Below are 15,786 nucleotides of genomic sequence, written 5' to 3' on the forward strand. Positions count from 1 at the left end.
TTCACGAGGTTTTTCACGAGAACACGCGACCGCAGACGATTTGCCCTAGTTCTCTGCTTGGCCACATATACACCAAAGGCAAGATTCGTGTAGCGGCTTTTCACTTTTGTCTTTACTGCGACAGCATGTTTAACTGTCAGAGAGTGGGTTTGCTGCGTCCGTCTCCACCCATTTCTTTAAGTTGATGTCAGACCACCTTCCCATCCTCACTATATCGCGCAGAGAAACGAAACTCTGCCGTCCCTGGTGATCTAAATCATGTCCCTGTGGCAATATGAGATATAGAGAGTCCGAAGGCGCTAAACACCGAGCTATCGCGCTACTTGCAGTAAACGTGCGGGGTTTGGTTCGCGACGCAGATCCTCGCAGAGTGGCGACGTCTGCGCGCTTACTTCAAAGGCAACAGAAGGCAATAGGCTCGCACAGATGCTGTTCGATCCAGCAGTCGTTCGGAGCGTGGCTCACAGCACTAAAATGTCACGTACTCGACGAATTTTTCTTCAACTCTGAGGCTTTTCTTTTGAGGAACCCGTATGGGTTTTCCTTTGTAGCAATTGCTACGAACGGGTGGAGGTCTGATTTTCTCTTTATTAAGAAAAAGTACAGAAACTAGTCAAACACGGATGACAGGTTTTAAAATAGCAAGGATCTGCATGATTGCTTTAACCACACGAGAGTTCTCACAAGACTTGTGTGTTCTGATCTATGCTGCTTGGAGCAGCACACTGCTTTTTTTTTTCGTGCATGAATCAGGTATCCCAATATTTTGCAATAGTTACCTCCTTGTATTAGTCCTAACCGTACATTGCTTCAGGAGTTATTAAAAATTACTTGTTACCCGAGACCATGTCCCAAAAGTGTTCGAGAAGACCTCCAAAACAATGCACCATACTGTTTCTGCATGAAGCCCTTATAACAAAAACCCGCGTCACAGGTAATATATGGGCACTGCTGAAATTGAACTCTTGGAATTTACATACTTGGCAGGATACACAGTGCCGTAACCCACAGTGAAACAACCTTTCACGCTTCGTTTGCAATAACGCCTAAACAGCACAATAGTTTTTGAAGTAACGAACTCTCGGAGTTAGTGTGTTACGCTGCTGGATAACCAGGAGCCAACGGAGAGGAGAAAACCTAACTATGTTGGTTACGGGCAAACACCTCCCCTTATCACAAAGGCTATACGAAGCGAGTGCCGAGCCACGAACTTTACGATTCGCCGGTGCTCTCTCAGAGTGGCAAAGAGAAAACGACATCTTCGTCTGACCTCGGCAGGTGTAAGATTTGGCAGAGCACTTCTCTAGCATCGCGACGCTGTTTCTGCTTATTCTTATGCTGGCATACGCGCGAATTTTTTTGAGACGGCGTCGTTTAGCGGCATTCGTTTCACCACGGACTGAACCAGTGGGCGCCGTGCCGTCCAATCTCGGAGGCCACGGCTCCAGCGGGGCACCGGGCATGGCACGAGGGCCGCCACACGACAGCGGGGCCGCGCAAATGGCTGAGCTAGAGAGGAAGACTGCGTGGCATGAAGGAAAAAACAAAATGAAATCATACCGATGCCTAGCAGTGCCCGCAGCCACGCGAGGGTTCACAGTTGGAGCGTATAAAGCTGGGGGGGGGGGGGGCTAAGCGCGCGCTCCGTTTCCTGCTTCTTGCAGACGAAGCGAGCTGCTCGATGCCCCCGGGGTGCTTGCGAAACCTGCGCAGGGTCTTCGCGCCAGCCCTCCCCTCTGGGGCCATGCTATATTTCTCTGCTTCGTCTCACCGATCGGTATCAGTGCCGTGGCACCAGCGAGTGGTGCGCGTGCAGGAACCGCCAAGGCGGACCATGGCATCGCATTTGCCTCTGCTTATGAGCGAGGCAAAAGGTTACTTCGCACTCCCGCTGCACGCTCGTGCGTACGATGTCACGCGAACTTTCATGCATACCGTCTTTCCACTTCTACGTGGCCCGCTGGGCTATAAACAAGCGCGTAGCCACCGACAAAGGGAGGTCATATAATTTTGCGGCGTCGCTGACAAATCCAGCTGGTTCAAAACAAATTGAGCTACACATACCTATTGTTAAATAAAATTAAAAAAATGCAGCTGGTTATTTATTTATTTATTTATTTATTGGGGGGAATTTGTACAGTGCATATAAACTGATTCGCATCTCTCCTGAGACGCCTGTGTTCATCATTTAGTTTCTTTTTTTCGTACTGTATTATTTGTATGTGCTCTTATCTTCCACTCCTGTAAAGGCCCTCGGGCTGATAGTATTGTTAAATAAATACGAAACATATACTCAATAAAGATTGGCTATATTGAAGTTTTATTGATAATAATATTTGGGGTTTTACGTGCCAAAACCACTTTCCGATTATGAGGCACGCCGTAGTGGAGGACTCCGGAAATTTTGACCACCTGGGGTTCTTTAACGTGCACCTAAATCTAAGCACACGGGTGTTTTCGCATTTCGCCCCCATCGAAATGCGGCCGCCGTGGCCGGGATTCGAAGTTTTATTGAAGCACCAAGTTTTATTAAAGATTGGCTGTAGGGCTAGCTGGTCTTGCATAGTAACTGTTGAGGGGGAATCAGCGCTAAAGAAATCGCACACACAGGAAGAGGGGACGAACACACGCAGCAGGGATGGTGCGTAGAAAAAGAGAGAGACTGCCACGTGTGCACAGATGCCTAGAACGGCATCTCCCCGAGGCGACGAACAAGCGCTTGTGTTGGTCCCCTCTTTCTAAACATGCGCGAGCGTCTCTTTAAGCGCTAATCCCCCTCAACACAGGAAACATCCGCACACAGATAAGAGCACGCGTCGATCCGCTCAAAGGAGGGAAAAGTAGAAAAGCGGTGGCCACGGTTGATTAGAACACAACAATGAGATAACAATAGCACTTGCGCACCGCACATCCGCAGACGATCAGCAAAAGCCACTGAGCGAAGACTCACATCAAACAACCATTAAAAAAAGGGATGATCGATCTGTCCATATGAAGTGAGTGGTTTAACACGAAACGAACTTCTACGACATAGTCCGAGCCTATGTCCGAATGCAGATGCACGTGCATAAGCAAAAGCTCTGCAGGTTTCTCGTGCTCTCGACGGAAACATTCCCCATGATCCCGAATTAAACAAGGGATCACCGAGATGTTAGCGAAACTGTTCTATAGTCTTATCAGAGCGAAGGACCGACGACCCTCAATTTATCAATCGATTTTCTTTTCTTGCGCTCTTTTATTTCCCTATTTAATCCGGTGCCGCCCAAACAGATGAATACGAGTAGAAGTCGTTTACGTCATATTCTTAACAAGGACGCTTCATTCTTCAGAAATGAGTCAACAAAGATGAATACGGCTGTGCATGCCTTTGACATGCCCGCTTCGAATTGCTTTCGAAGGGAACGACGTCAGGCAGAGCTGAGATAGACCGACAGTACGCAGAAGGTAGAGGTAAAAAGGAGCGCAGAGGAATGGTGGAGGTGGGTGGCAGAAAAGATCTGTCAGGCCATGAAGGAAATTTAGATCACAAATTTTCGCTTTATGACGATCACGCTTCACTTCTATTCCATCCGCACACTTTTTTTTTTTTTTCGATAGAGACTTGCCCTTAAGGTATAATTCTTGATGCGTATATGTGTATTATATGTGTGCTGTGAGGCCTGTGTTGTGTATGAATTGAAGCAGTGTTTTGTGGAATCTGTTGTCATGTATCCAGCGGTCATAGCTGGCTGTCACACTGTAGCGGAGGCCGGCTTGCAGAAGGAGACGCGAGCGTTCCTATTTTAAACCAGTACATGCCCATATCAGGTGGTATGCCATCCGCCCACTTCCACCCCATCAAAAAGGCAGACTCTGAGTACCTGCACAACCGCGTTGGGATCGCGTAAATCCGGCTCCAGTGAAGCGAGGTCCTCGCTGGCTTGAAAGAAAATCACCGCGGCGGCCCGTTTCATCCGATCTCGTCCCTCGTTTGACGACTTCCTGCTCCGCATGTCCTCGCGCCAAATGACTGCGCAGCGTCGCGAGGCTGCATGTCCATACGGTTAAACGACGTCTCGATCGACTCGGATGACAGGCAGGCGCCGAAGGCAAGAATGTACTGATCAAAACGTAGCCCTGCAGTCGTGGAACCTTTCTGAAATTACCGCCACCTGACGCGCGCCTCTCCATTAGCGACTACTCTGCAGCACTACAGTAACCTCGCGCTTTCTTCTCGGTCACCTTCGACTGCCCGTTACGAGACAGCCCCAGCGAACAACGACGCTTCCGGAAGTTCGCTCTAAAGAGCGCAGCGCAACTTTCTCGTGGAGCAGCACGCGAGAGACGATACGGACGGCGTTCCCGAGTAAATAATGAGAACAACAGCTCGGTCGACGAAAGGTGGCACGGTGCCTCCGACGAGGCTCGCAAACATAACGCACACAGTGGACACGGCGGGATCAAAAGCTGCCACAGCCCGTCGATGAGCGCGGCTCGCGTCGGCCAGAAATGAGGCGCGGACAACGCTCGGCCGGCAAAGAGCAGCGACGAGGCGACCCAGGACGAGGAGACGCACGGAGGCGACAGCCCGGGGTTAATACGCGCGCAGATGACTCCGCCACACATTCGGCACGGCACCAGAGCGCGCACGTCAAGTCGCGCGCGTCAATGCGGCGAGCCGGAAGACGTCCGCCCGCGACCTGCCCAAAAGAAGTGATTAACTCGCGCCGCTTTTCTCTCGCCGCGGGCTAGGGATTGTGCTACCTGCCGAGGATTGCGCCCCGCACAGCTGACAACCGATCAGGCAGAGAACCACTGCACTGACGAGAAAACGTCGAATGGACGCCGCGGCAGAAAAACCTGAAAACGGGGTCATGCAGTAGTGCGCACAGACAAGGCTGCGAATCCGCTTGCAGGCTCGGAGCCCCCCGGAGAGAGCGCTTCCGGCAAGACTGCGCGCGACCGCGCATCAGCCGCCGCTGACATGATTCACGGCCCCGCGGCTGCCGACGCCCAGGGGACGGCGCGCTGGAAACTTGGCCGAGGGCCGTTTAGCTCGATTCGCACCTCAGCCGTGACGACAGCGTATCTTCGCACCGACTGCGCGCGCGTAGGAGGAGAACGCTACGCGCTGTACAGGCACGTCAACCGCCAAACCTTTCAAAGGCTTCAGAGGAGGGAGCGTTTTTATTTTTCTTTATTCTCGTTTTGCTTCTCTAATCCGACGTGCTGCCAGGACGAGTTCTCGATATTACAAGATGGCGTAAAACTCCTCCGATTAGGAATTGATAAGTCCACAGTAGGAGAAAACTGCTCGTATTTTGGTCAAGAAGATCGGAATGAAAAGGTGTACCACACAGCGGTGGTCGCACACGCGAACGTGGAGCACAGCTCTGAAGTCGAAGCGGCAAAACGAGATGTGTGACGGCTCCCGCGGTTTCTCACCGAGATTTCTTTCTTGTATACTTGGAATAATGAAAGTGCATTACACGCACCACAAAGCACGACCTATAATCATCGAATGCCCTTCACTTCTTTTTTTTAGGTCTTTCTTGGATATTTTTTCCTTATATGCACCTACGCTGCAACAGACACCGTAGTGGAAGACGATGATGCAAGTTTTTATTGAGATCTTTTGAAAAGAGGGTTGACGTAGTCGGCACCCAGTCCGAGACTCCATTGGCGAATGCTGATGCCCGTGCTCTCTCGATGAGCCCTTGTTGGCTCTCGAGGTCTGAGCTGGACAGAGTTGCAACCCACACCTCATTTGTTGGTGTCTATAGGGTCTTTCGTTTGACAGGCCCAACCCATAACGTGTGGTAAAGGTCTGCCTTCACCCCACAAAACCTACATTTCTTGTTGAAACATCCGGAGTCTCGCATGCCTGGGCTAATTTTGACCTCGTGCGGTTCGCGGCCTTCATCAAATGCGGCTGCAGCGACCGAAATTCAAGGCCTTTTTGCTCAGAGGAGGAACGACAATGCCGTTGCGTCAACGCGGCGGGCTTCAACCTTACTGAGTGGTTTGTACTACAAGGTTTACATGAACCAGACGTCCAACGCGTCGTCACAAGTAGAATAAATTTGCGAATGTGGTAGGTCTAATTACAACTGCAAGCTCTAAAAAAGAAAGACCGACATAAAATGAGGGAGAGACATCGCACAGTGTATTGTTACATGTCCTTTTCTTCTTCGTGTTGGAGCCTGGACAGTGCATGTGGAATAAACGTGTCTGCTAGCGCTGCCTGTCCTGGTCGTCTTCTGTCTTTCAATATATGCATATATAGTGCCACGGTGCCACGAGAGGGACAAAGACGACGATCACAAACAAGTCCAAAGAGACGACGTAGAGGGCTAACCTTACGTTCGGCCATACTGGTTGTACCGGCCATATTTTCTGCAGAGTACACTCTAAGAAAAATCCCGGGGAAAACGGGAGTAACTGCGCCGTTAGTCCTAAAAAGGGCGCTTTCGTCCCTCAAAGGACTAACTGCATGAATGTGCGTGCCGTGTGCAAATTTCGGGGAGTAAGTGTTTAGTCCCTGGTCGGAAAGAGAGCAATGGGAGGACGAACGGCAACAGTTACTCCCCGGGCACTTAGCTGTTTTCGTCCGTGTCATGGAGCGATGCGGCGAAAACCGTATTGTCTATAAATCGTGAATGGTTCGAAGTTCGTGCATTGTCTATTGAACTGCATGCAAAGCAGCGCTTTGTCTCTTCGTGAGAAAATTACGTGAAACTTAAAACTGGAATGTGAAGAGGCATGTCCTTCGTGCGCACCCCATAAGTGAGCGATTCGCATTAAACGCGCGCAAGTCATTGATATACGGCTAGATTTTCTTGGTCAATAGTACCTAAGTTCCTTCCGTTCCAAGGAGGTTGGGAACTGAAGCGATGTGTACCTCGAACGGCACACGCTAAGCGATAGAGAAATTGGCCTTCTCTGTTGTCTTCGGTGCGCCGTCTGAGCTCGCTACGCGTATACATGGCGTAGCGCCTCAGTTTAAATCACCCTAAGAATACTCGGGCTGATTTCTTTTCGCAGTTGCTTATGGTTGCAAGTACACTCAACGTTAGACTCTCACTGCATAGCGTGCACAAAATACGGAGTCGTTTTTATATTGCCGCACTTGCGTTCCCATGGTTAACCTTCCCTAAATATCCTGTGTTGTCAACCAAGCGGTGTGGTGGAGTGGTTAGAGTACCTGACTTGTGAGCGAGAGGGCGTGAGTTCGAATCCTACTTTCGGGCATATTTTTTTTTTTTCAGCTCATTAATTTTTTTTATTAGGGTATAATTGCCTAATTTCATTAATTCCACCTTTGCGGAGCATCCGAACGAATTACCGTTACTCCCTTGAGGAGCACCGGGCAAGGGCAACTGTTAGTCCCCGAAAGAGTAAGTGCATGGGGAGTAACAGTTCATCCCATGTCAGTTCGTCCCCAAAAGGACTAATGGTTGTGGCAAATCAGTTAGTCCCCAAAAGGACTAACCTCCCTACCCCTTTTAGTCCTTTTTTTTTCTTAGAGTGTAAACACGGTCTCATTTAACCTTATATCTCTGCCCGTTTCATTTTTGGTGGATGTGCGGGGTATTGCACGAGACGGAACTCCGCAGCGGGCTTGCCTTCGGCCGTCCTACCATGCTGACAGACGACCAGGCCACTGGGTTAAGCACGGCGTCAGCACCCGGCGCACCCGGGTCGTCAGCATCCTCGACACCGCAACCGTCAGTCGTCTTGAACCACCCGCGCGACCCCGGCACCTTTCTCTGGTAACGACACCGAAAAAGTCGACATCGAAGAATGGCTTGGCATATACGAACGCGTGGCTGCACACAACCGATGGGACCCGACAGTGATGTTCGCAAATTTTCTCTTCTACCTCCAGGGACCAGCACGCTCCTGGTATGACACACACGAAGAAGAGTTGACCAGCTGGGACGCGTGCAAGCAAAAACTTCGCGACCTCTTCGGCAAGCTCGCTGGTCGCAAGTGCGCCGCTGCGAAAGACCTATCCTGTCGGGCTCAGACAGCTCCCGAGTCGTACGTTGCGTGCATCCTTGATGTCCTAGCTCTTTGCCGCCGCGTCGATACCAGTATACTCGAGGCTGACAAAGCGAGATACATTCTGAAAGGTATCGCCGATAATGCGTTTAACTTGCTCGTTTTTAAAGACTGCGCTCGACGGTAGACGAAATTATCCGTGAGTGCAGACGTTTCGAGGACGCAAAGAGCCGTCGCATTGCCGGACAGTTCGTGCGGCTTCCCAACACCGCCGCTACATCGTCGCGCGAAGACACTCATTCGGCTCTTCAATCGTCCACTACGATTACGATATAATCGTCCACTACGATATAATTACGAGAGAAATAATAAGGCGTCCATTGTGCCCTGCTAGCTATGCATCCCAAATTTTGACTCCACAAAGCCGGGAAAGCACGTGCCGTATAACCAGTTACAGATCTTGAGGGCATACCCGCGCGATAGACGGCAACTTCTCACCAAGTACTCACTGAGCTTTTGGGCAGCGCGCAAGACAAATGCTGGCCGCAATGTAATCGCTAACTCGCACGCGAGACAAATTAGAAACGGTCCAGACTCCTTAGAAGCTGCGCGGTAACAAATAATGGGGAGAGGACAGCAGCGCAGACCAACAAAAGCGAAGTAGACGCCAACTTAATGGCGGCTGCAAAAGTGACTAACCGCCACACCTTTCTTCCGCTAGGAAAGATGCACTTCTCTAGCTTCGATTCTAATATTCGAGTTTAAGCTTAGCGCAAGACGGATCAACAGCTGTTACGAAAACGATGGGATTAACACGCTTTCTCGCATAACCACACTCGTGCGCAGGCGTTCTTTTGATTTACCCGGCCATGGACATGACACGAACGCCCTGAACCAAAACTATCGCGGCGCAATCAGGCTGCACTTACCGTCAGAGAATTCAGCCCATCAATTTGGCTCCTCTTCAAAGCAAGCAGTCTGCTCCGCATTCGAAAGGAGATGTGGAATTTTGAAAAGCCTGCCGGCATTATCAATGGCCCTACTGTATGTATGCAACTGATGCAAGGGCACCAGTGTACGGCATCGGGGTTGAGACGCGAGCCCTCACGCGTTAAGCAAGATCGATCGGAGAGAAAAAGTACGACGCTGAAAAACTGCGGCCTCGAAGTTTAAGCTTAACACAAAGTTTAAAACGTGATCGCGGTATACGACAACTCCGATACACGCTGTACGACACAAGATTTTGCGACAATGCCGACGACGGGAAATGAATGAAATTAACGTAATATCCATTTCGTGCGAGTACGCTAGCGTCTGTAGCCGGCATTTTTTTAAATGCGAAAGCTGTACAATCGCAACACAAGAACAAATATTCTTGTATGACCCTCAAGAACACGACGCTCAAAGCGAGAATGGTTCACCTGCGAAGGAAACGAGTCAGATTAAAGCAATCCGAAGCATACGCGCCTGATAAGACCAACCCCGCGCTACGCCGCCGTTGCTGCACCAACAGTGTGCAAAGACAGCCACACTCGCACTCACACTTTCGCTTTTTTTTCCGTTAACGAAGAAGACAAAAAGAAAAGAACATTAACACGAAATTATCTTAATTGATTTCGACATTAGATGGTGTTCTCGTTCTGAATAAGCCTTAGCTCGCTAGTTTACTGCTGTCACCAGCGCAGTAAATTTATTAACTATTTCGATAGCAAACGGATAACGAGCAATCGATATAGCCCGGTTGGAGGCATAATCGCGTTGTTGCTCATCCTCAGTTGGAAAACCTGTCATTACATGCTTTGCAGCAGGTGCAGGTGGTCACAAGGCCTCTGTTACTTGTTTCGGTTTTTACAGCCTGAAATATTTCCGGGGACAAAAAAATGAACTGGCAGAAAAAGAGTTGAAAGAGTTTCCGGATCCCTGTGGCAGTGTGGAGCGCAGAGAATGGCGGGCAGGAACAATCAACGAGACCAGCATAGGTGCACGAGGGAGGGCGTATGCCGTCCGCATGCATAACAACGCTAACAAGGCGACGAGAGCGAAGAACAACCGCGGGCTGAATGCCGCCACGCGATGAGCGCCACAGTCGCCGCCGTTTGTCGGGAAAACGAGGCCGGGGAGGCAAATAAGAGCCCGGCTCACCCTTGTCTCGAAACAATGCGCCGGGCCGCGCGGGAGACAATGAGCGACGAAGGCAGGCGACGCTCCACATGCGCGTCCCAAACAGGGGGACCGAAAGAAGCGTGCCAGCAGCGCGCGGGTCAGCGGAACGGCGCGTCCCACGTATTACGGCACGTGTTAATAACGCTCGCATGCGCGTAGTAGGCCGATTCACACCGCATATACGACGCTCTCTAAGCGTGCGCGCCGAAACCTCATTAAAAAGCTGACGTAGGCTCGCTGCCTTTCGCTTACGTACACCGAACTGCGTGCGGCCTTGTAGCGAGCCCGGGGATGTATAAGCCTGCGCTAGATAGGCAAGCGTCCACCGCTCGGCCGTTCCCTGCCCCAACTGCATGGCCAGCAGCAGCGTTGGGTGGAGAGCGGACGCTGATCACAATGTAACCGCCGGGCCGACCAAAAAAAATCGGAGAGAAGCGGACGCCGCCCAGGCGGTGCAGCGGTCCGCGCTGCAGCGTCGTGGGCCCACGCCGTGTGGGAAGCGCGCCTTCTTTCTGAACTGGAGTGGCGGCCTAAATCGGGCGCGACGTGCAGCGGTGCACTCGCCGACAAAGGCGGAAATCAGGGATGCGCGCCCCTGGGCGAGCGTCTCCGTGGGCGCGCCGGGGAAGCGGAAGAAGGGGCTCCGCGGCGACGCCCCGATGCAGGTCACACGAGGCGCTCTCTCGCGAAGCGCGCGCCCCTACACGACAGTGGCAGCGGGCACACAAAAGCACGCATGTCGCCGAGCGGCCGGATGAAACGCCGAGCCACTCACTCTCACTGACAACGCTAGGGAAACAGGCGGCTCTCTGCTTCCGCAGAAGAATATGTGGGAGGATCGAATCACCGGAAGGAGCCGAGCTGGCAGGAGACCGGCAATATCAGTGATTCACTGCCCGCCGATCGCCGAGCGCGCGGCGTTTTCTCTCCACATTGCGGGTAGATTCCTCAGCACGTTTGTTTCCGGCTATCGCAAACCGTGTATGACAGACCACATTGGTAAATTTGAGATCGCGAGACTCGCTTCAGCTCCACAAAAGGGCGTACATCCTGTGTGGACATGAGTGCGCGTACGAGCAAGCTTTCGAAGCCTCCGTTCGTTACGCGTACCCAGCTGGGCGCAATACATCCAACTCGCACGGTTCGAGGGGACAAGACGACGCCTGCTGCATCGGGCGCGTTCAACCTACGTCACGAAGCTCCTTTCGCTTTTTTTTGTTTTTGTTCCATTTGGTGACCCACTTCTCAGTTTTCCGTATGCAGAGCCGAGCATCAAGCGGGCGTTGGGGTGTCACCAACGAATATACATATGCACGTAGCATGCAGACAATGATCACTTCTTGGCGAATGGGGCCGAGCTGTTGTGAAATGCTTAAGCGCTGAGACATACCTGTTCGATGCGGTTCTTCCCTCTGCTCAATTTACGTCTTCGTTTTTTTTTTCTTCTTCTTTTGACAAGCGGTCACGGAGACGGCAGAGGTTGAATCTCAGTCGAATATCTCTGATATTCAGCATAGCGGCAGAATAAAAGAAGCGCAGTTTTGCCGGCCGCCGTAATGATTTTTCCCTTCCGCCCTGTAAACCTCACCTCAGTTTCTTCATCATTCCTACCCGCCGGAAGAAGCCTCCACCGTTCGTATAAACAAGCACGCATCACCTGCAATGAATAACTGTGTCGGAAAGTGCAAGATTACAAAAGAGGCAAATCAGCTGCAGCAGCAGCGGCTGTGGAGGCCCGCGTGTATAGGGGGTACAGAAGCCAGAATCTCTAGGAGGAGGGAGGGGGGGTACGTCATATTTCGTATTCCCGTAGATCTTCTAGCTCCCTCCAGGCCCACAACGTATAGGCATGCATGCATGCATGCATGAGAGCAAGGGCGACGAGGTCGTGTACCCCCTCCCCCCCGAAGGTGATTGACGGCCTGCCAGCCACCGGTTGCCCCCAAGACAGCAAGACAACGAAGCCGTGCGATCATGTGCAGCGCGCAAGAGCGGCGGAACGAGCCTCTTTCAGCGCAAGGCGGCGACGTCTGCTGTCGCCCCGAGGCGGCGCCTGCGACAGAGTCGGTCGAGCGGTGTCTTCTATATTGGGCATATGCCTCGTTCCCAAATGCGGGCAGGCGCTGCCTGTGTAAACAGGCCGCTAATCGGCAGGCCCTGGGCGCTTCCTCGTGCAGCGCGCGACGTCAGGCTGTGCGCGCCAAACAGGCGCCACAGACCGACTCGCGCGTCGCTGCCTGCTCGTTGAGGAAGCGTCCGAAATGGACCGAGACGCTGAAGTCGTTGCTTCGGTATTAGGCTCGATCGGTTCGAGAGCAATTTAGGAAACGGTTTAGAGCCCGTGTTGCAGGCAACGTTGCATCGTGAAAAAAACCACAAGGGAGCCCCGTCTTCGCAAACAATTAGTCCATTTTTAACACACAAAATCCAACGCATGAACGCGCTTCGGCCAACTATACACTGCTGGATCGCCGAACCCATACTGCGAATGCGTCAGTAGCAGAACGCCTTGTCCTATTGTGCGCAACACGAAATAAAAGATATTACAGTCCGCGTACTAATAACATACGAAGGAACATACTGCGAAAAAAAGAAAAATAATAAAAAAAATACACAAAGCTCTGTCATGCAGCACACCGACGTCACGCGGCATGACCAAACGTAGCACAGCCAGTCAGGCCACTACTGGAAGAACAACTTTGTCCGCCTGCTTCCTCTACGAAATTCCCCATTTCTACCCATTTTCTACCCATTTACAACGACGCTGCTCGGTCAGCAAGCGCGGCTTAACCGTGGAAACTGAGCAATACCGTTCCATGTTACCCCTACTCACACCACCCTCGCCTTGTTCAGTAAGCTGCGATATTTCGTAGCTCAAGAAAACACAGTTCTGTGATGAGAACTTAGCTTTCGCAGCCCGAAGCTTTAACTTAAGAAAGAAAAATAAAACGCTGCAGTATGTCTCGTAACAAAAGAGATGGTTGGGCAAATCTTGACCGCCATTTTACAACAGATTAGGAGCAAGGGCGATGGTATAAAGCCCAACAGTTCCAGATCTGCGGGCAACTGCGCGAGAACTGCTATAGGCGTGCGACCACACCATCGTAGCTTCTCGACCAAAAAAAGAGAAGTCCGAGATGCGTTAAACGTGCTCAAACTTACGATCAGCGCGCGTCAATTCACACAAGCCCACGGGCTGCGAAAGCCAAGCTCGACATAGTCATGAAGAATATCAAAATATTTGAAGCTTTTCACATTTCGAATGACCATTTCATTTGCAAGGAACAAATTCGATACTAACCGGTTCTAAACAAGTGCATTCGAAAACTATAAAAGCGACTAGATGCTTCATTTTCCAAGCTATAACACTACTTACCGGTTCTTATATAGCGGTTAAAATGAACATCGTATGACGTCTGACTGCTATTGCAATCAAGTACACGCAAAAAAAGAAATAAAAATGATATAACGTATAATAAAACGAGTTCGCCTACCTGCTGAAAGGATATATATGAAACAATATGGCGGCCTTTTCATTCCCTTTTAAAGATCTAAATTAGAACATTATAAAGCTGAAAGAGAGAGAAGAGAAACATACGCAGTACACAATGCACCGCTAGTCCCTTGTACTGATGCGATGTAGGCCTGGCCTTCTAATACGCTGCCCGTGAACCAGCGATTGAAGGACAACAACCTTGCACATTAAGTAGCGCACAAACAGGTGTGCGCAGGCGCTTTCTGAAAGAATCCGTTACTCGGAGAAACAGGGGAACGATTAGGGCGGGCGAGCGCCCGTTAGCGGGAAAGCTGCCGCGCTCTGCGCTTCTGCATTATGCAGCTGCGCACGGGTGGATAGCACAGTGACTTCTATAGGAAGGAAACTGGACGAGAAAAGTGCAGCGCCGTAACTGTCTCTCGCTGTGAGGTCACCTCAACAGTACTGCACAGGGGACGGGTGAGAAGGGTGCATACGCAGCACAGACTCTGTATATGATGCGCGCATTCGTTGTGGCGGAGGTGTACCCCGACAGTTGAAGAAGGGTAAAAAGAAGGACACCGACCACTGAATGAATACAAGAAAAGACGTTTCGGCTCCCCTGACGGGAGCCTTGTTCACAATGAAATCAAGGGCGTGCGATACAATGTTTATATGGTTTTAAAATATTCATGATGCCTCCCGACCAGACGGGCTTCCGTCAAAACCTCGACTTCATATATTTTAAAACCCTATAAACATTGTATCGCACGCCCTTGATTTCATTGTGAACAAGGCTCCCGTCAGGGGAGCCGAAGCGTCTTTTCTTGTATTCATTCAGTGGTCGGTGTCCTTCTTTTTACCCTTCTTCATGATGCCTCCCGACCAGACGGGCTTCCGTCAAAACCTCGACTTCACCCCGACAGTTCCAAGGCTCTGAAAGAAGAGCCCATAGACTTCGCCGCGCTGTTTTTGTTCGCTATGTACGTATGCACACGCCACTCTGCCGCCTTTCGTCGTCATGGAGAGCGCGTCTGTGTAGCTATCGACGCTCCTGATCGGGTTCCACACACGGGGCAGCGGCACAACGACCACACACCACAGCTAAGGTCCCGCCTGCACAACTGGTGCGGTCCAGCGTCCGCGCTCAGCGCGCCAAAGACACGTGACAGGCACGTGACACGTGATCTGCGCTTCTGCGAGAGTATACACGCATCAGTAACATCCTCGTGGGGGCTAGTTGGTTCATCTTTAGAAATATGTGCTCAAACGCGGCGACTGAAACAAGGCCACATAGTTCCGTGGTATTTGTTTCTCTGCGTGTCCATGTTGCAGTAGCACTATTGAGCACAGTTCTAAAGTATACATCAAGACGTACGATACAAGGTCGTCCACTTCTTGGTCGAGAACACGTGTTTGGTATCAAAGTGCCCATAGAAACCTGAATTCGAAATTGGGCTTGAAGATTAATAATTTATTCGTAAATATCAGCGTCAGGCGCAATATTTGCCACTTTCAATCCACAGAAATTAGGTTAAATGTAGGAGTTGCGCACATATAGACATAACGAAAGAGTGGGGCTCGGCTACCGCAGGGAAAGGTTAACGTGGAGTCATTCATAGTCATGTTTCAGCTTAAGATAAACGCGATGATGATGAGTAATGAAGGCTAATGAGCTATTTCCCCCGAGAGTGGGCGGCCCTGTATATATTTACGATAACGGCATACATACCGTACGCGTCGACTTCAGCGGTGGCACACACGATACATTCTGCGATAATGAGAATAGCGTTAGAGATGTTGGTAACAGGATGAGCGGTCAGTAGCAGGTCAGAAGTTTAACGCGTTATGAGCACTGCACTGGGAGTCAAAGATACTGACCAGAATCATTTGAGTACGCGCTCCACCACGTCTGGTCTCCTAGGAATGGACAAGATAGATAGCAAGGCGTTGAAGCACATGGTGCCCTTAGAGTTTGCGTCGCGTTATAGATTGTTAGCGAAACGGTAGCTGAGGCACGGAAAATTGACCGGCAACCGAAAAATCCCACGTTAAGCGAACTACTACAGCAAAGAAAAGCTGCGAGCAGCAACAAAGCCACGTGACGAGAGATCACTTATGCAGAAGAACGAGCTTTGTACGATACAGACGCCCACTTCCAATAA

At 50.9% G+C, this 15,786-nt stretch overlaps 1 protein-coding gene across 12 annotated transcripts in view; it reads right to left on the minus strand.

Annotated features, from left to right (window-relative positions):
- twin (CCR4-NOT transcription complex subunit 6-like twin) overlaps window positions 1-15,786 on the minus strand; it is a 309,342-nt gene that overhangs the window by 90,181 nt on the left and 203,375 nt on the right. For 7 of the 12 annotated variants that reach the window (XM_070524425.1, XM_070524421.1, XM_070524434.1 and 4 more), the window contains 2 exons: window positions 15,503-15,541; window positions 15,354-15,392 (listed from right to left, as the gene is read on the minus strand). The exons of the other annotated variants lie outside the window; for them this stretch is intronic. In XM_070524425.1, the coding sequence (XP_070380526.1) occupies window positions 15,354-15,392; window positions 15,503-15,541 (78 nt within the window). The remainder of the gene's footprint in view (window positions 1-15,353; window positions 15,393-15,502; window positions 15,542-15,786) is intronic. 12 annotated transcript variants of the gene reach the window in all.

Source organism: Dermacentor albipictus, chromosome 1 (genome assembly GCF_038994185.2).
Source record: "Dermacentor albipictus isolate Rhodes 1998 colony chromosome 1, USDA_Dalb.pri_finalv2, whole genome shotgun sequence".
NCBI lineage: Eukaryota > Metazoa > Arthropoda > Arachnida > Ixodida > Ixodidae > Dermacentor > Dermacentor albipictus.